Raw genomic sequence first — 19,972 nt, forward strand, 5'->3', positions numbered from 1 at the left:
TGTGGATGGAAATGGAGATGGAGATGGAGATGAAGGTGCGTTAGTGAAAAAACTGTTTCTTGTTGCCTTTTACAAAAAAGATCTGTGTCTTGTTGCTAGCACCTCCCCACACACACACACACACCAAAAAAAGTTTCAGTTTGTTGTTATTTCGAAACTTGTGAGCTACTTCCAGTTGCTCGAGTGGGTGCCAAGGCATAGAACTGAGTTAAGTTTGGCAGTTTACTTTCATAGAATTTAAATTGATTTGCTTTTATTGAGAGTGTGGGTAGTTTCAAGGAATGCAGCCGAAATCGAACAGAGTATCAAATGTGTTTACATAGATCTACAAAGCCAAATAAAATCTGTTTGTGTAAGGAAAAAAAAAAAATCAAGTCAAAAACAATGCAGCTAAATGAAGAAAGGGGAGAGCCTGCTGGCAAGGGTTGTCGTGCCTTGACCCTCTATACAGAATAACCACCATTCGTTAGCTTTATATTAATTAAAAATAAAATATATATTTCTATAGTTTTCAATTTATTCTCTTGCTTTTATTGGATTTGAAAATAGTTGACTGCTTTGACATTGGATTTTTTTTGTTCAAGCTTAAAAAACTCACCTATTTTATTCGTACTATATACTTATCTATGTTACATCTTCACATTTGATATTTAGTTGTTCACTTGTGTAGATTAGATTAAATAAAATCGGAAACTAGATCATATATTTATTGATACATTATCATATGTCTTCTATGGCACTAATACAGACTCATTTAAACGCTAAACGCATCCAGATAATCCAGATATTTAGCTACTCCTACAATCGACTGCTTCAGTTCAGACGCCACTGCAATGATATGAAAAGTTAATTAAAAATTAGCAATCAACGCGTTTTAATAGCATGTCCAAAAAATTATAGAAATTGGCACATTAATATTGACGAAAATTGGCATCGAATGTCAGTCATAAAGCCTTAATTAATTTTATGACCAGTCAAAAAGATATCATAGATCAGTTTTAATGGTTGTTCGTCTAATTAAAACGCCTCACACAAAATATTAGCCATAAAAAGTTTTATGGCTACAAAGCGATGCTGTAAAACGTATCCAGGCAATTAGCCAACATGCAGGCCAAAAAAGAAAAAAAAAGAAAAATGAAAAGAGAAAATGAAGAGGAGCACAGAATGAAAAGCAAATATTATTATGGATGGGAAAAACCCTGTGGATGACAAGTGGTTAAAATGCATAGAGCAACAGCAGCCACTGTGGCAGCAGCATCACCATCACTGACAACATTCGAACACTTGCCTAAATAACTCGCAGGCCCATTTCTCTTCTGCTTCTTATTCATCTTGTTTCTTTTTTCTTTTTCTTTTCCTTTTTTTTTTTGTTTGACATTGAACTGGTAATATATGGGCACAACTAACCACTTGCATGCCACGCTGGTAACTTAGGAGGGGCTTTAGCCTAATGAAAGTTACAACAATGCAGATGGAGGCTCTCCACTCAGCAATGATATGCTACAAAATATTCTGTATTTAAAATATAAATCATAATTTATGTGTATATTTTGTAAGCTTTGTTATCAGCATAACTATTGATAGGTTACTGCTTAACTTACATTGCTGAAGTGTATTTAGCTAAAAATAAGTGCACAAACATATTAAACAAGCTATGTGAATACACAAAACATTTTATAAAAACTTGATTATAAAGTGGAAATATTTTTAAAACTCAGAAATCTATCTTAGAGTCACTGCAAGTTGACACTCTTAACTAGAACTCTTACTTATTTATTAACATCTACTGTTATCACTTTGAAAGAAAATAATATTCATAAAAGAAGAAATTATAAAATGCAAAATAAAGTTTATTTTTTGCAACAAAAAATTGATTTTGAGAAATTAAAGATATGTGCAAATTATAATCATTTTTAGAAGCAAAACATAAATAAAATAAATAAAAGACTAAAGTTCTTTATTAAATAATTATTACATTGTTCAAATCAATCATTTTTAATCGGCTTAAGCTAATTTATTGTTATCTTTTTACCTTAGCAATACTTAGTATATACATCTATATTTTCTATTTCCAATTATGTAATTATATATTGTTTGTAAATATAATTGTAATTTAGGTGCAATCGATAGCAAAAATCATTAAAAGCATATGTGCGAATACCCATTTTAGAAATATTTTTGAGACCAGGGTATTGAAAAAGGCAAAAGTGAAGAGCAAAGAATAACAGACACCGCACACTTGACAAATGTGTATGTATGTCCTTGCAGCTTAAAAAAAAAAAAAGAATAAGAAGCAGGAGATGAAGATGAAGATGGGGAGAGTAGATACTAGATACTAGGACTCGTGTGTGTGTGTGTGTGTGTGTGTGTGCTGTGGATTTTACGCACTGCTAAATAAGCAATTTGCAAAATGTCCAAACCAATAACATAACAAATGACAGTGGCTCCAACAGCGTTGCGGTTAGCTGACTGGATAACTGGCTGGCTTGGTTGGCTTCGGTTCGTTTTTGGTTTCAGATTGGGTTCGACTAGGTTGAAAACGTGGCAGTTGCAGCTGCAGCTGCAGTTGAAGCCGATGCTGCAGCTCCGATAGTTTGGGTTAGCTAATGAAAATAAAGGCTAAGGCAACCGAGAACAGCAGCATGAAGCAGAGCTGGTGTGAAAGTTTTTCTTGTCAACCCCGTGTGGCTGAAAAATATTTGGTTTGATTGCTTTGCATTTGCCACCATGTCTCCGCATGTTAAGCCAAGCCAAGTGGTTTATTCAAATGCCGTCGCACGTTGCGAACTCTCTCAAAGCGCTTGCCCTTGAGGGTCGTTGCAACCACAAAGGGGCGAAGCCACAAAGAACAAAAACAAAAGAATAGAGTATAAAAATTGGTTGGCATTTTGCAGGTGTCAGCCATTGACACATTTGTGCAAAGAGATTTTGGGGCAAGCAGGAAGTTGGAAATGAAGTTATAGTTGGTTGAAGCTACCAATAAAAGAAAAAAATTCAACTTATTTAAATTAAAATGTATGCTTTTGATAATTGACAGCTGTTAAACCTATTTTGTTATCATGTCTAATTAAATTGATATTTAATAATAATAATAAATTAATGAAAAGTGTTTAAAATACACAGACAAACATGTCATTATTTATTTCAACAGCTTTTAGTTATTTTTCGTTAAGAGAATAAACAGTTTATCATTTTATGGGTTATCACATTTTTGGTGTGCCATTTTTCAGGTCCATTTATCAGTGAAAAATATGCAAGCCATTTGGTAAATACCAACAAAAAATGCCTGCCAATTTGCAGAGTGTATGTCAATTGACCGGACAGGCAATAACCTTTTAAAGCACTTGCCAAAAAAGTCTGTCAATTTGGTTTCACCCTCAAATGAGTCTCTTATTTTCTTTTATATATGTACATATATATTTTACATGAAAACACCAAAAATGCATACCTTTTTCTGGGGCATGCAATGCTCTTTCAAGCGAAAATCTCATTAATTGGCAAACGCACCACAACGAGACAATGGTCAAGTGCCTTCATAATGGCAGTCCTTTAACGTGACGCTTGCCAGCGCCTAAAAGCACACTTTGAATATTTAAAGCGCAACCAACAAAAGGGCGGTCCACAGCATATGGGGGAGGGGCCTATGACAACGTCGACAACGTTGACAACGGCAACGGCATCAGCATCAACCGCAAAACATCAAACTGCGTTGCAGGAGCAGCCACATCAGGCAAATTGTTCCATGGACCTCAGCCTAAACTGAGATCTGGATATGGACAGGCTCGGGGTTATGGAGGCTAAACGCAAAGCCGTATAATTTACAGCTCACCTCAGTCGCCAGGGAACTTGAAGGTGGAGCAGTCTCAACCAGACAGCAAGCACAGTGTGGCAAATCTGAAATTTCCCAATTAGTTGGCTAAAAGTAAATTTCGAATTTTGTATATAATAAGAGAGATCCAAATCAACATGTGATAGTCTGCATACTTTCAGGGAGCAGTTTTTCAATGCAATAAAAACAAACTAAATTTAAATTAAAACTCTTTTAAATCTTTAAATATTCCACATTAATCCTACCTACAATTTTTCAAATTAGTTACCCGTTGCACTGTGCAAAGTGATGAGTGGGGTTTTCACATTGATGCATTTGACAGCGGCGACGATGGGGGGCGTGTCTAAACACCTACACCGTTGATAATGGGGCAGCGTCTGTTTATGAATGCAACGTTGACCAGCGGCGAGGCAGTTGAAAATGGCAATCACAATGGCGATGATGACGTTGATGGAGAAGATGATGAAGATGACAGCACGCATAATTGGCGCTGTGCATCTTGAAGTCATGCGGCGTTTAGCTGAGGCCAGATTAGAAACGGGCTTTTCAAATCGTTCAACAGACGTGCCGGAAATCAACTTAACACAACCGCAAAAGCGCAATCTCCCCACAATGCATCCCAATCCAAAAGTTGGATTTTTGTTTCTGTTTTCTGTTTTCCGTTTTCAGTTTTCAGTTTTTTTTTTTTGTGTGTGTGTGTGTGTGTGTGTGTGTTGCCATTTTGGATAATTGGTGTGTCCATGTTGGCCATTGCTTCAACGACTGCTCCCCGGCTGCACATTAGGTTGAACTCGGGCAGGCATCCCCTGCACCTCTTACAAAATTGACTTAACGACTCCATCAGCGTATTGTGCACCCAGTCCCCCCCCCCCCCCCCGCACCCGACATTGTGGCGACATTTACTACGCACCCAGTTGGAGTTGACGACTGGAGTCAGTTGCTCCCTGTGGTCCCATAATGATGTGGTGCGCTTGCATATGTTGCTTGCTATTTTGCATGTGCGAAACATTTTCAATGCATTTGTCAGACATGTTTTATTGCCAACTGGCGCCTTGAAGTATGCAATCGAAAAGGCCAACAATCCATGTATAATCAATCCAAAAACAAATTATTTCAAAGTGCATGAAGTACACGAATAAATGAAGATTTTCTTTCCTCAATTGACAATAAAAATACAATTTAAAATTGAGTTACTTTTGTCGCTTAAATAAACATAAATTGTAATCATACTAAAATTAGTTCAATTTCAATGCAATCAATATTTATTTATCCCCAAATATATTTGATAATATATATGAAATATTATTAAGGTAATAAAATTGCACAAATAGCAGAAAAGTGCTTTTTTTAATTACCAAATCGATGCGTCATATGCAGCTTCAAGCAGCTATTCAACTCCACAATAAACAAATGAATAAAAACATTATTAAAAGGAAAGCAAGGCAAATTTCAAACGAAAATTTAGCCATTTAATGAAAAAGACAAACGCAATAAATAAAGCATCTTTGGCTAACAGAAGATTAAATACTCTTTTAATGTTTGACAAATATAAGAAATAATACATTTTCAAAGCAAATCGAAACTAAATATAATTTCATTTAAATACAGATTAAAATTCAGCTTAAGTTAATAGTTTCATAGAGTTGAGATAAGTTGAATGACATAGCTAAATCATACGCCAACAAAAGACAAACAAATTGAAGAATTGAAAAATATTAAAAATCAACAAAACAGCACAAAGCCCACAACAATCTCTTGGAACTGCACAGTATTCCGGTTTTTTGGCTTTTTGGCTACTAATCAAAGTAAATAGCTGAAGAGAAGATAAATATTTAATTACCACTCAGCAAGAGCACTTGTAAATGTTTTCCATTGGGGTGGCCCCCAATCTTCGTAGTCGGTAACCTGCTCTTGGGAATTTCGCAAGCCCCTTTTCAGTTGTTCTTTGCATTTCATTAGGGAAATGCATAAACTGTTCAGCCTACTTCAGTCTACTTTCTACCCCTTTCTACCCCTTTCTCTGCCTTTTCTCTTTTTCCCTTTATTTTTTTGTTGTTGAAGTCAAGCTGAGCATCTCAAGAACTGTAGCATACCTGCAGGCACACCTTATACTGTTTATGCTGTTTTTGGCTTGAGGCTCGAGTGTTGTCTGGATTTGATTGAATCAAAAGTATAACTTCTCCTGACAGTTAATGTAATTAGTCTGGCATTTTGTTTGACTCCATTTTGACTGCATTTTGTATTGCCTGTACTCAGTAAATGAACAGCAAATGGTATATTGAACTTGATTACAAATAGCAAATTCATTTAAAAATTTTTAAAAATATAAAATATCTTTATTTTAATAACATGTCGCTAGTTAAAAAATAATAACAATAATTATAAAGAAATTGCATTTTTATATGTCAGTCAGTCAGTCACGTTTACAGGGTATTGGTTTGACCATCTGTCAAGACTAGCTGATGCATTGCTTGTTAGTGGTAATTAATTGTGTATCAACCAAATAAAATGACAACCGAATTGCCAAAAATATTTCAATGTCCACATTCTGTAGTCAAGTGGACCAATTGAGGGAAGTTGCTTCTCTTCTCTGGCAAAATTGAAAACGCATTTGCCAATTTATAAATGTTGTGTACTTTTATTTCAATTGATTTCGTTGCATTTCGTTTCGTGTATGGTTTTCCTCGTCTGAAAGCCGCAAAATAGCTGCAAATATTATTTAACTTGCAATTCGGCTATTCGGCTTTTACGGCAATCAATTTCTGTGGCTATGCTCTGCCAAATTTACCATTAATGGCATTCATGCCAACGATTTATTTTAAATGATTATGCATAGGAGAAGATAGTTAGTGGACTTACTAACATTATGTAATCAAAAAAATCATTTAAATCCATCATAAAATGTATGACAATTAAATTTAAAGTCATATTCTTTTAATTTATCAACATTTCATTTATTTTTACCAATTTACTGCGTTAATCTTTCTATTCTGAATATAAAGTTGTTGGTCTTTAGAGCATTTTTTTGACTGCAGATCATCTTGGAAAAGTAACTAAGTAAATAAAACTTTTAATTAATAAGCAGCTGCATCTTTTTCAAAGTAAGTGTCACTAAATATTTAACCCTATCCCTTGGAATATAAAATGAAACGAAAATGATTCCTTTTGGTTGGCAAAAGTCAAAAATGCTTGAGACTGATTGTCAAAAGCAAAAAAGCTGCAAAGAGTCTTGCGAGTGTTGCAGCCCAAAAAGCTAATGATGGCAATTTTAATGAAAAACTTAAACAACTTTACCCAGTTTGTCAGCCATTTTCAGCTCGTCGCCAAGCAGCATCTGCTCGACGGCAATCAAAGTTATTAATTTATGAAAATTCACAGAAATCTCAAACACTTTTGTTGGGCTTTAGAATTTTTGCTTGTAAAGTTTGTGCGCACATCCAAAAGGTAAACTTGCATAAAATCTGCTGCCACAAATTTTTGCAGACGCAGGCAAAAACACACAGATAGAAAAAAGGCGTCGTTGTGTGGATAAGGCGCCTTTTTTACTGTCCGCCATTGGCCATTGGCAAAATGGCGCCAACTAATGTAATTTTTACGCCCAATTGATGTGGCATAAAGTTGCAGCCAACGGGCAAAACTATGCCAATGATACAAGCTTAAAATGCCAATCAATCAATTCTAATAATTACGCAATAAAAAAGTGGGGAAATATATAAATCTAGTCAATGGAGAAAATTTGAGTAAGATTTAAGCTTGGCACACGTTTTTTAAACTCATTTCTAAAACTAGTCATTGAAGAAAAAACAAATCATAAAAATGGCAAAGAACTGGAATATTTATAAAACGTATAAAACTAATATTATTATTCAATTATTATCAAAAATAGGTATAGAATACTAGAGAAATTAGTAAAAATATGAAAACATATTAATAAATCATAAATATTAAGCAAATCTCAACAGTTTACTTGATTGCTTAGAAAACATTGTGTGCTTAACACAGCTGTTGGCTTGCAGTGTCAGTTTCAGTCAATGTCAATGCGACTTGTGCAGGTAACTTAAATTAATCGCTGGCAAAGAAGCTGACAAATCCATTTCTAAAACGATTTTATTGGCAGTCGATTTATATATTTTTTTTTCTTGTGATCATGGTGAGACTGTTGCCAGTTTTATGATTGCAACGCACGTCGAAGACGCTGCACGTCATCAATTCTTTTGACATGTCCTGCGGCCATTAATGCTGCGTCGAGGAAGATGACGACGAGTCTCCAAATACTGAGACGTAAGTCATTAGTGTGTGTTTGTTGTGTGTGTGTGTGTGTCTGTGTTGTGTGTGTGTTGTGTGTACATCTGTGTGTGTGTGTGTGTGTGTGTGTATGTGCGTTTCCGCTGCCTTTCCGTTGGCTTTTCCCAATGGCTGCGTCTCAAATTAACCTGATACCCAGCCACTGCTTTACGTATGCTGTCAAATTTCCCAAGCGCAGACGGAAGCATTTCCCAACCAATCAACCCACTCAGCATGCAGCAGCAGAGGAAGCAAATGGCAGCAACGGAAGTGAATCGCAGGCGCCTCCTGCTCATTAAAAATGCAATAGTCCTTAAAGTACTGTGCTGCGCTCTCCACCATGAATAAACCCAAGGCATTCACTGCTTATTGTATAAAATGCCCATACTAATGCCAGTCAATATTGATGCTCGTCCTTTTGTGCTCAATCGGTTGACTAGTTGACTCGGGTCCATCCAATCCATGCATTCAATTATCATATGTGGCAGCATGTGGTTGACATGACTGCAGTTGCTGCAAGTAGCAGTTCTGTGTCTTATCTAGCTTAACCAAGTTTTTGTTGCCCTTCATGCAATTATAATTATGTTGATTTCCCTGCACACACACACAAATCTGCCATGCAGGCAATTCATTTGATGCTAAGATCCTGTTCAATAATGAACGTATACAAATTTGTTCAAGATTAGGCCAAAAACCGACACAAAGTCCACATTGCAAGAGGTTTAATGAATATCTAAAGCCACTTGGCAAACATATCCCACATTTTAGCCAACTTGCATTACTACTCTTTACAGATGGTTGCATTTTAACAATCTAACAATGTGCACGTTAAATAACATACAATTTATTACAGAGCTTTATGATAAATATTTATATATATACTCGTATATAAATATATGCTTAAAAATTGCAGAGGATTTAAAAATACAAAGATAAAGCCCACATACGTTGCATCCATAGATAGTTCACAGCTATTGGTAAAATCAATGTAAAAGTTTTGTAAAAATCAACATAAAATTAAAATGCTGTGAAAAGTTCAAAACTGCAAATAGGAAATCAAAAGCCAAGCAAAGCAAACACAGGCGAAAATCAGTAAAGTTTTCAAATGTTTTAAAACGTTTCCAAAAATACCAAAGAAAAACAAAAAAAAACAAGAAAAGACTGCAACATATTAATCAAATAAATGCGCTTTTATGATGGCTAAAAAGTTGAGACAGACAGTGAGTGGAATTGATGGGGCAGACACAGTTTATGCCTGCATTTTGGCCTTAGAGTCTGTTTAGACAACAGTGGCAAAATCCATTAAACTTTTACGACCATTGTAAACATTAAGTTGCATATGCAATTTTATGTGCAAAAGGGCTAAACGCCGCTGGCTATGCAACAATTTCCTAACTTGGCCGCCAGTTCAAACTTGCCACCGTATTTTGTCGCGTTTATCCAAACGCCTTAGACATTGTAACCAGCTGTGATTCCATTTCATTTTCTTCCCCTTTCGGTGACACAAAAGCCAGTAAATTGTAGAAGATCTTTGGGAAAAAATGTTGAGCCACGAAATGTTACATTTATTTACTGTAACTTCTGCACAATCAACTAGCTAGCAAGAGAGAGAGAGGGAGAGAGGGGGAAAGAGAGAGAGAGAGATAAAAACTCTGGTATATAAAGCACAGTGGACTCAGAAATCGGAATTAACGTTGCTATAAATGTTAAAAGCTTCTTAAGGATTTTATAGATCTGATGTATATTTTTCTTAACTTTAGAAGTATAATAATATTTACTCTACAATATATAAAAATCACATGATCAACTAGTTTTAGTTAGTTTAGTTGTGTATCTTCTTTATTTAATACTTATACACATTAAATAAATTATTTTCTATTTTGACTGACTTCAAATTTTATATTTTCCTTTAGGAGTTGCTTTTTAAGAATTATTGGAAATAAGCTAAAAGATGATCTTTAATTATTTCTTATGATATTTTTTCTTTCTTTTCTATAATTAATCCAAATTTCTTGTATTTTAACATTCTTGATTTTTCCGACTAATTTGTTTTCATTACCTACTCGGAAAAATACCAAGATGATATTGTTTAATTGGACAATCAAGTGACTTCTCATGTTAATTTGTTTGCACTATTTTATAGCTAAGGGATTTCTGGTACTTGACATGCCCTCTCCACTCTCCCCAACAGCATTCGCCATACCCTTTTATGCTCGTTAGCGTTATACGCTTTTTTTTATGCTTTTGGTTTTTGAATCAAAGTTTCGCCACTGTTGGCCCTATCAGCGATGCGCTGCATTTCATATAACTATAATTTATGGCAAATTTATAATGTTGTAAGTGCAAACAAACTTGCTGAAACTATCCATAAAAGGCTATGTACACTCACACACACACACACACATACACTCACACACACTCACACACACTCAAAAGTCACCCACTGTGCTCTCAGCATTCAGGCTGAGCTCGTAAAGCTGTTACCATGAATACAAGCGTGGAAAGAAGTAGAGGAGCAGCTGGGGAAGTTGGAGATTGGGAAGGCGGATAGTTGACGGAAGAGTCACATCGGCATCTAAAGGACACACACCAACACACACACACACACACAGTCAAATGCACCAGAAGCGTTGCTGCATAAATATTACCAAACCGTAAATACACACGCCCAAAACTTGAACTTGTTTCTGTGTGTGTAGTGTGTGTGGTTTAGTGCAAAGTCATTCGAACAGCAGCAGATACAATTTGCAAATAGAACTTAAGATGCAGACAATATTTAGGCCTGCCCAAGTTGAGTTTAGTTTTGAAATTTTAAGTAAAAAAAAAGTATAATTGAATTTAAAGAGTTACCTAACACTTAAGATGGAAAATAGCCGGCAAAATGTGGCTTATATATTTTATTAGATCAACTTTAAAATCGTTTCAAAACAAATTACTTTGAAAACTGCATACATATTTTCCTCATTTAACACAGTAAATATTAAGCTATATATATATATAAAAATTGACTTCGTAGTACACTATAATTCCCAAAAAAAAATTCAATATATTAAATACACTTGCCAAATAGTAAAAAACAATATTATAAAATTTTTTTGATTGACTTATGAGAGCTGAAATATTTTAATGAATATCTCTATTTATTTTAGAATGAAATAGTTTTTAGTGCTTTTTGCTTTTGATAGCAACACATTCACTGAATGTTGGCCAATTTTGAATTAAGCTCGTTGCTGCCAGTAAAGTGCAATGGGTGAAATTTATGGGGCTCTGATTCCATTTTTTTTTTTGTTTTGTGTGTATGTGTGTGCCACTTTTGGACTTTATGTTATTCTTTTAATACCCTTGAAGAGGATATTTCAACTTTGTGTTGACATATGTTATACATTGAAGGAGACTTCTCCGACACCATAAAGTAGTTAAATTCTTGATCAGCATTACCGAGCAAGTCTGCCTATTTCTATACCAACTATTCAATCAATTTTGAAGGTATCCTGATAAAACTTGGCATATAATCTTTCAGCCTTGTTGCAGAAGTAGAAGATTGAATTACTTCATAATATTGCTAGAAACGATTGGTCGCAAAATGAGTTCAGGTATAACAAATTTTGAATCAACACGAGTTCCAATCCAAAAATACCTACTACTATTGTTGAGCTCCTCACAGATATAAACGATATCGGACTAGTAAATTATAGAGCAGCTATAGGAATACACGACTGTAAGATGAGTTCTTGTATAAAAAAATTGTTGTCTAAGAAGATATTCTAACCAAACATATCCAATATGCCCAAAATTTGGACACGAAATGATCAACCTCGATCAATTATCAATTACATCATCTAGTTTTAATAGAAACAATCAGTTTCCTTTTGAAATTCATGGTAAAATTTGGCTGTCAACAAGGGTATTTAATCAACGGCGTGCCTAAGAAACCCCTTCATTCTTGCTTACTTTGTCTCGGTCATTGTCCGGCTTCGAATGTGTTGTGTTTCGTACTCTTGGCACTTGCTGCATGGCTTCGGGTGTTTTTTATTTATGCGTGAAATGCTTTCAAATTTTCGGATAACTTGCAGTGCTTTGTTTAGTCGGATATGTTGCATGTGCATGTGTGGCAGAGTGGCAGTGTCTGTGTGTGTTTTTGTGTTTGTTAGTGTGTCATTTTGCTTCTCTGTCTGTGCGTCTGGCCCACTTCAGCGTTCGGAAATTAAAACTTTTTATGGTCTTGGCATGTTATGTGTGCAACAACAAACCAAAAAATAAAAAAAAAAAAACAATATATATGCTGCATATATGCATTTAAATATATTGGAGTTACTTGCCACGAATTCTAATAGCTGCCGCACAAATTGGTCAATGTAATAAATTTTGTGTAAAACAAGTTCTCTGTGCTTTATTTGGGCCGAAAAGATAAATAAAAAAATTGATAGAATCATTAAAAAAATTTAATTTAAGTGGATTTCTTAGTGGAATATTTTAACTCATTTTATTTTCGGATAGTAATTTATTTATATATTCTAATTAAAATAAATTATTATTAATTACCACATATTTTGCAACGATTTAAAAATAAAATCAAAAATTTTCCAACATTCTCAAGTGCATAATAAAATATTGCATTTAACTTACCCATCGCTTAAGAACGGGTAGAACGGATTAAATCCTTTCGAGTCACTTCAGTTGCTTACTTCTCAGCAATTAGCAGCAGAATCTTGTTCATCAGCTCGTTGGCAACGGTTTCGTGCAGTGTATTCAGTCGTGCGGCAAGAAAGTCACCAAATTTAATATAGAGCAGCTCCCGCGGACTCGGCTGATGACGTGCGCTGGCCCCACCCACTGCCGTGAAACTGCTGCCAGGTGAGAGACGACCAGCGGTGCCCAACATATCCACTGCGATGTTGGGCGGACATTGAGCCGCCTGTCGCCTAAGGGCATCGTTATCGGTATCATTATCGTCGTCGTCATCATCGTCATATTCCAAGTCATCGTCATCATCATCCAAGTCGCCAGCATCCACATCGATTAGCTCGTTGTTCGTATTGATAATCAGATGTGGCGACGGCGTGGCATAAAGCTCCGCCCCACCGCCCACTTTGGGCGCGGCCTGGAGACTCGCCTTCAACTGCTGTTTCGTCTGCGCTCGAATTGTGACCAATTTGCGGCTAGACTTGCGCACCGCCGATCGACTGCTCGCCTCGTCCTGCGAGTCCGGCTCGTCCTTGATGTAAATGGAGGGGGAGCTGCTGCAGGAACGCGAACTACTGCACAGCTGCACGTGGCCAGGCAACGTAGCCGCGGGCGCTGGCGGCACGGCTGCAACGGCGAGCGGCAACACAATCGTGGGCGTCGTCTTCTGCAGCGACGTCAGCGTCACATCCGGCTGCAGTTGGAGCGCCTGCAAATGTTGCGCCTGCTGCTGCAATCCAACGGGCAACTGACTGATGCTGGGCAGGATTACTGGCTGGATGACTGGCGATGCGCTTGGTATGCTCGATTTGTTTGGTTGCTGCTGATTGTTGGGATTGTTTGGATCGCTGGGCGCAAAATATTGATATTCATCATGGGATATGCTATTGTTGTTGTTGTTGTTGTTATTGCTATTGGAATTGTTGTTGTTGTTGTTGTTGCTGATGTTGCTAGCATTGTTGTTATTATTATTGTTGTTGTTGCTGGTAACATTGTTCGAGTTGTTGTTGTTGTTGCTAGGATTAGACTCCATTGCGCTGTTCTTAATGCGCTCACGAGATCTGCAAGGAGTACAAATTAATTTTAATAATAAGCATAATAATAAAATTAATAGTATAAATTAATATTTATAAAATATCATTGTAAAAATACCTCGAAATATTGACATAATTTTTTATGCATTATTTAAGTGGTACTTTAATGCAAATAATAGTAATAAATAAATCACTTAAAACTTAATTTAAATGTCTCCTGTTAATTTCATTTCTATGTTTGAGATTTAACTAAATAACAACAAAAATCACTAAATGTATTTCAAAAATCTTCTCTAAAGAATTGATTTAATTTAATGAGTGATTTTGGTTTGAGAAAAATTTGTAAATAACATTAAATTTAATAAGTTTATTCCACTTGACGAATAAACAGGGTTGCTTCTATTTCAGTTTAATATTTATATATGAGAAAGAAAATCTTTTAAAAATCAATTATTATTTGATTATTTAAGAAAATAAAGGAAATTATATTTATAATAATTAAAGAATTTGTAAGAAATACATTATTGAAGTATAGAAAAGAAAATTCTTTCTTCAAAATTATTATATTAATATTGAAGAAAGTAAAGAAAATGTGTTAATAAAAAAAAATAAAATATAAATATTCAAAAGGAAATCTCTGAGTCTGAATTATAATTTAATAATGTAAGAAAGTAACTGAGAAAATTAAAAAAGACTAATAAAATTCCAGTTTCCAAAGCATCAATTGAAATATTAAACACATCAAATTGAATGTACCCAAATAAAACTCAGCTTAAATTAAGCAAATTTCTTTAAACAAAATTCTGCTTAAATTGAAATGCATTTTTTATTCGAATATTTATTAGTTTTTCTGGAGCCGAGTACTTACTTGCGTTCCCTGATGACCTCCTTGAGAAATGCCATGGCATCGTAGTACTCCCACTTTGACTTGAAGCGTGTGGTGCCCAGCATCTTCTCGTGGTTGAGCTCCCGCCGGAAGATCTCCCGCAGGGATGTGAAGGTGCGCTGCACTCGCTCCCCATTCACATTGAACATGCGTCCCAGTTCGTTCCATTTGATGGCCTTCTTCTTGTCGGAGCGTTTGTAGTGCGGCAGGCGGCAATCCCACAATATGGGATTCAGTCGAACTAGCTCGATGAGTCGGCGCTTTTCGATGTTGTGCCGCGAAAAGGCCATGGCCAAAACAGCTCTCTCTCTCTCTCTCTCTCGCCCACTCTCTCTCTTAATATGCTCTTAGCTGTTTGTTGTTGCTGTTGCCTCCTTTGCTACCAACCACTACCAAATGCGCACTGCGCATGTCATCTGTGTGGTTGTCTGTGTGTGTGTGTGTGTTGGCCCGCTTCAGATGCTGCGCAAGATGTGTGAAATGAGAAAATCGTTAATATTATTTGTTGCCTGTTGTTGCTTTGATGGTCATCAGGCCGAAAAGTATGCAATGTTTCGGACACTTCTTACTTGGTTGGGGGAGTTGTTTGAGGTTTTGGGGTTTGGGCCAATGATACTCATTGTTTGTGAGCCGAGTTCAATGAACTGACTGCTTGCATACCAATACGGGAAGGGGTTATGCTTGCATCCAGGGATATTTATATTGAGGCACGTTAGAAATGCAAATATAATTTTATTGCACATTCTATCGGTGGGTGGTCATTGGGAGGGGGTCATTCAACTATAAATCAGCTCATGAACATAAAATAACTTCAAATGAAGCAGCAAAACTGTTGCAATTGTTAAAGTGTCTCTTACCAACTCTTACAGAGTTAGTAGAATACTATTTACCTCAATTGCAGAGCAAAAGTCAACAAACTTTGAAGGTAGATTATTGAGAAACTTCTTCAAAGATTGGCGAATAAATTTCTTGGCCTAGATTTTTATGCAAATCTATATTTTTATATTATTTACTCACTATTTAAGAAGTATTTGTATAATTAAATAAATTGGTAAAGCCAGAATAAGTGACGGAAAATTTTATTACTAATTATATTTATTTTGTTAGGAAATGGGAATGGGATTTCTATGGAATCTGCATGTTTATCAATGCCATCATTAAATTCACTTGAACAGTAATAAGTCAATCGTCATATTATATATTATATATGTACATATAAAAAAGATATGTGCGTAAATATGTGATTCATAGGTAGACGTACTTTCCACAAACAAAGCACAATTAAAAGTTAGACAAACAAATCGGATAAAATAAACATTTTCAATGCTCTGATTTCGCATTCCCAGAACTGAAGCGTTGCGGTCGAGAATGTGCAGGTCTATATATACATATATACATATGTATGTATGTATGTATACATATGTTCACACACTCATAAACATTTGAACAATTCCCAAATAATGCTGTTCCATTTGCGAACTTATGAGCATTGCTGAACCGCATGTAACGATTGCATGCCACTCAACCACCAATATTAGTGGACTTCACAGAACTAACTAGTGAGTGGCATGATGTTCAAGATACATATACACATATGCACAGATGTGTCATTAATATTAATATTGGTGTTTATCGGGCATTTGCTTTTGAACAAAGTGTGTATCATTGCTCGGGGATTATTACATTCTCAATAATTGTTAGAGAAATTGTAGAGAAAGCTGAATTTTACATTTTTTATAGATATGATTATAAAATTAACCCATTAAAAATAGGAAGTAGGCTGTAATGAAGTAGTGATAAAGTATGTAAGACAGACAGAAGCAAGCATATACGACACCATTTAATATATATATTCTAAATCAGCATCAATAGTCGATTTGGGCTTGATCGTCTGGAAAAAAATGTTATTATTTTCAAATTTATTTATTTACTCGATTCGCAAAAATCGATATAAATCGATTACGGGTAGATACAATTGTCATTATATAAGGAAAACTGATCATTAAGATTGAACAATAAAGACAGATTTTGCTAACAAAAATATATATAATTTTATCAATATACTTTACTAGTATACCTTACTCGATTCGCAAAAATCGATATAAATCGATATAAGGAAAACTGATCATTAAGATTGAACAATAAAGACAGATTTTGCTAACAAAAATATATTTGCCTACTAAATAGGTGACTTAAGCTAAAATCAGGCAAAAAAAAACTATACCCTCTTTAAATATTAAGCTTTAACACAAATAATATATTTATCAGCTGCGTTAAGCAAATTGCAAATTGCAACTTTTTAATTCGCTGCTTAAAATGCTCCAAGTGTAAATAAATTCCAAGAGTATTTCAAGGTTTCACTCGCTGTATAAAAATGTTGTTAATAAAGTGCGTCAGGAATTTGCCATACTTACAACTCTTACCAATCCTTTAAAGTAGCTTCCTCTTTTTCTAGCACACGTTGTCGCACTCTCTTGCCGTCTCTTTCTCTCTCTCTGTCTCTCTCTCTCGCTTGCCCACTCACTCTCTTTGGCTGTCTCTCGCAGCTTACGTAACAGTTTGCGATGCTAATTTAGCTCTCAATTTGTGATGCGTTTTTGCTGCTCTAGTTTTATTTTGCCAATTTCTTGTTTGAACTGATTTTCAATTGTATGCTTGCTGCAATCCACACACACATACACAAACATATATATATATATAAACAGGCTAAAAATACTCACAAAAATCGCAAGATTTACCGATTAATATACTAAAATAATAACAAAAAACAAAATAAAAATAAAAAATAGCACATTTGTGTAGACACTTGCACTTGTTTAAATCTCAATTTAATTTTGCCGACAAAAATGTTTATATAAAATTCAAGAATTTTTTTCTTTTTGCAAATTCAATTAGCTTTTATAATGTTTTTGCGACCAATTTTTGAGTTTTTTCTCTGCTGTTTTTTTTGGGTCTGTTTGCTTGTAGCTAAAACATTTGGCGCCTCACTTTCAACTAACACAACAAATTTTTTTTAGTTTCGTTTTTGATATTGCTGCCGTGTTGCTTGTTGCTGTTGTTGTTGTTGTTGTTATGGATGTTGCTGTTGTTGTGGATGTTGCTGTTGTCTTTATTAACAATATGAGCAGCACGTTGAGAATTTATTTCAATTTATTTCAATTAACAACAAAACGTAGCTTGTTATTATTATTATTGTTGTTGTTGTGCTCGTTTGCTACGCAGTTTGCTGCCACTTGTCGCAGTGTTAGTAGTTTGTTGCTGTTGTTGTGTGTTGTATGAAGGCTATGCAACAACTATTTGCCACCACAAAAATCTGTAAACGATGCGAGCGCAAAATGTACCACAAAATTCACAAACACATTTACAAAATGCGCTGACTATTTGCCTGTGTGTGTGTGCCTGTGTGTGTGTGTGTGTTGTATACACACACAAATAAGTGGGGGGACGACGGGAGAGCAGCAATAACATAAACTACACACATGCACAAACACACACACAAACAAACACACAAACACACACAAATACACACACACACACACACACATATACACACATGCCAAGCACAATTCCAAGCTCAATTGATATTCGTATGTTATTAAATTAAATTGTTTATTATACAGTTATATGTACAGATGCGCATGTGTATTTTGCAGCTGATAATGTTTTCTGTTGCCACTTCTTGGCAGCATCGGCAACAGCAGTAGCAGCAGCAGCAGCAGCAGCCGTTCGGTGTTTCGTCGCTGTTTTTCACAACTTGCCCCACAAAACCAACTGTAAGCAGCGAACTTAAATTTTCTTGCAAATTGGCGGCGCAGCAGCCGCATGCTGAGCGCACATAAGCTACACATTGACAGAAAGAGAGAGAGAGAGAGAGCCGTCGACGCTCTCGCCTGCACTGCGCTCTGCCAACAATTTTTGCTGTTGTATGCAATAAGAGAGAGCGAGAGCGGGAGCCAGAGAGAGAGAGAGAGAGAGAGAGAGAGTGAGAGAGATAGATGCCAAGGGAGAATATTCTGCCATTGTGTTGGTTGCCGTCGACCCACGCGTTGTTTGTTGGGGGCTGCGCTCGGCTCTCTTAGTTGTTCTAACATTGCTGTTGCTGTTGCTGTTGCTGATGCGGATGCTGCTCATGTTTTTGTTCTAACGTTGCCGGCGCTAGAGGAAGAGAGAGAGAGAGAAAGCTTTGTGCTGCTGCTGATGCTGTAAACAATTGGGGGAACTTAATCGTTGGCTGTTGCCAATAAACACAGCGTCGTTTTATCAACTTAAAAGAGAGTCGCACAAATCACAGATACAGGAAAGCGCCTGCTAAATTATCCATTTGAATTCAAGGTCATTGCAATAGCTAAGCACAATATGCAAATGGTTGATGGACACTTTTTGGTAAAAAAATAATACTCTCTTGAGTAAGGCTCTGAAGAGTATTTTTGTTTTTTTTTATTTTTTTGTTTTCAGTTGTAAGCTTATCGCCTGACGCTTGCGGGTAAATACATCTTATAATTATTTATTTTCATTTCATTTAAATTTTATTTTTAATTTAATCCAGTTTTTACTTTTTGTATTTTTGTACATTAAATAAGTAAATAAATTTATTTCTCATAATAATTGGTCTCATTCAAATCACTATGTTTATATTAAAAAAAAAACCCCCCAATTTTCTTTGAAGATTATGCATGATTGGGATAGTGATTAATGATGTGCTATGAAATTACTTAAATAAATATGAAATTGTTCTTTGTTCCCCTTAATATAATAATAAGCAGATCAGTGCATTTCTTTCGGATGCATTCTTAAGCTGGAAATTGATAAGTAAATCAAAAGAAAAGAGCAGATAAAAGAAAAACAAATAAATGTGTAAGAATTACATAATTTTATTTATTTATTTTTTCTTTTTTTGCTGGCCATAAATCGTAAACATATCTGCGAACAATACAGAAGAGACTTGAATGGATCGAATAATAATAACGCATGCTTATCAATGAGACGCTTAAGAAAATACGCAAATAAACAAGAAACCAAAAACTAAAGACAAGGGGGCGAGCAGAAGAAGAAGAAGAACAACAACAACAAACAAACAAATGCGAGTGCTCGCAAAATAAACAAAAGAAAATCGATAATGCACAAGATTGGCAAGAGCAGCAGCAGCAGCAGCAGCAGCAACAACTCTTCACAGTGTATAAAACAAAAACAAAGCAACAAGCAGCGAAAACAGCCTAAGAGAGCGAGAGAGAGAGAGAGAGAGAGCGCATTGCACCA

The 19,972-nt window shown here is 35.6% G+C and overlaps 1 protein-coding gene across 2 annotated transcripts; it reads right to left on the minus strand.

Annotated features, from left to right (window-relative positions):
* Nucleotides 1–528: 528 nt before the first annotated feature.
* On the minus strand, nucleotides 529–18,414 carry LOC6556605 (myosin-G heavy chain). 2 transcript variants are annotated; one of them, XM_001984921.3, is made up of 5 exons: nucleotides 18,335–18,414; nucleotides 17,131–17,374; nucleotides 14,699–15,178; nucleotides 12,740–13,857; nucleotides 529–828 (listed from the first exon to the last, which is right to left on the minus strand). In XM_001984921.3, exons 3-4 carry the CDS (start codon nucleotides 15,004–15,006, stop codon nucleotides 12,795–12,797), a joined length of 1,371 nt encoding a protein of 456 aa, XP_001984957.1. In that variant the 5' UTR covers nucleotides 15,007–15,178; nucleotides 17,131–17,374; nucleotides 18,335–18,414; the 3' UTR covers nucleotides 529–828; nucleotides 12,740–12,794. The 2 variants fall into 2 exon arrangements, with proteins under 2 accessions (XP_001984957.1, XP_032595105.1); XM_032739214.1 differs by lacking the exons at nucleotides 17,131–17,374; nucleotides 18,335–18,414 and having other exon boundaries at nucleotides 14,699–15,364.
* Nucleotides 18,415–19,972: the final 1,558 nt, after the last annotated feature.

Source organism: Drosophila grimshawi, unplaced genomic scaffold (assembly GCF_018153295.1).
Source record: "Drosophila grimshawi isolate 15287-2541.00 unplaced genomic scaffold, ASM1815329v1 contig_44, whole genome shotgun sequence".
Taxonomy (NCBI): domain Eukaryota; kingdom Metazoa; phylum Arthropoda; class Insecta; order Diptera; family Drosophilidae; genus Drosophila; species Drosophila grimshawi.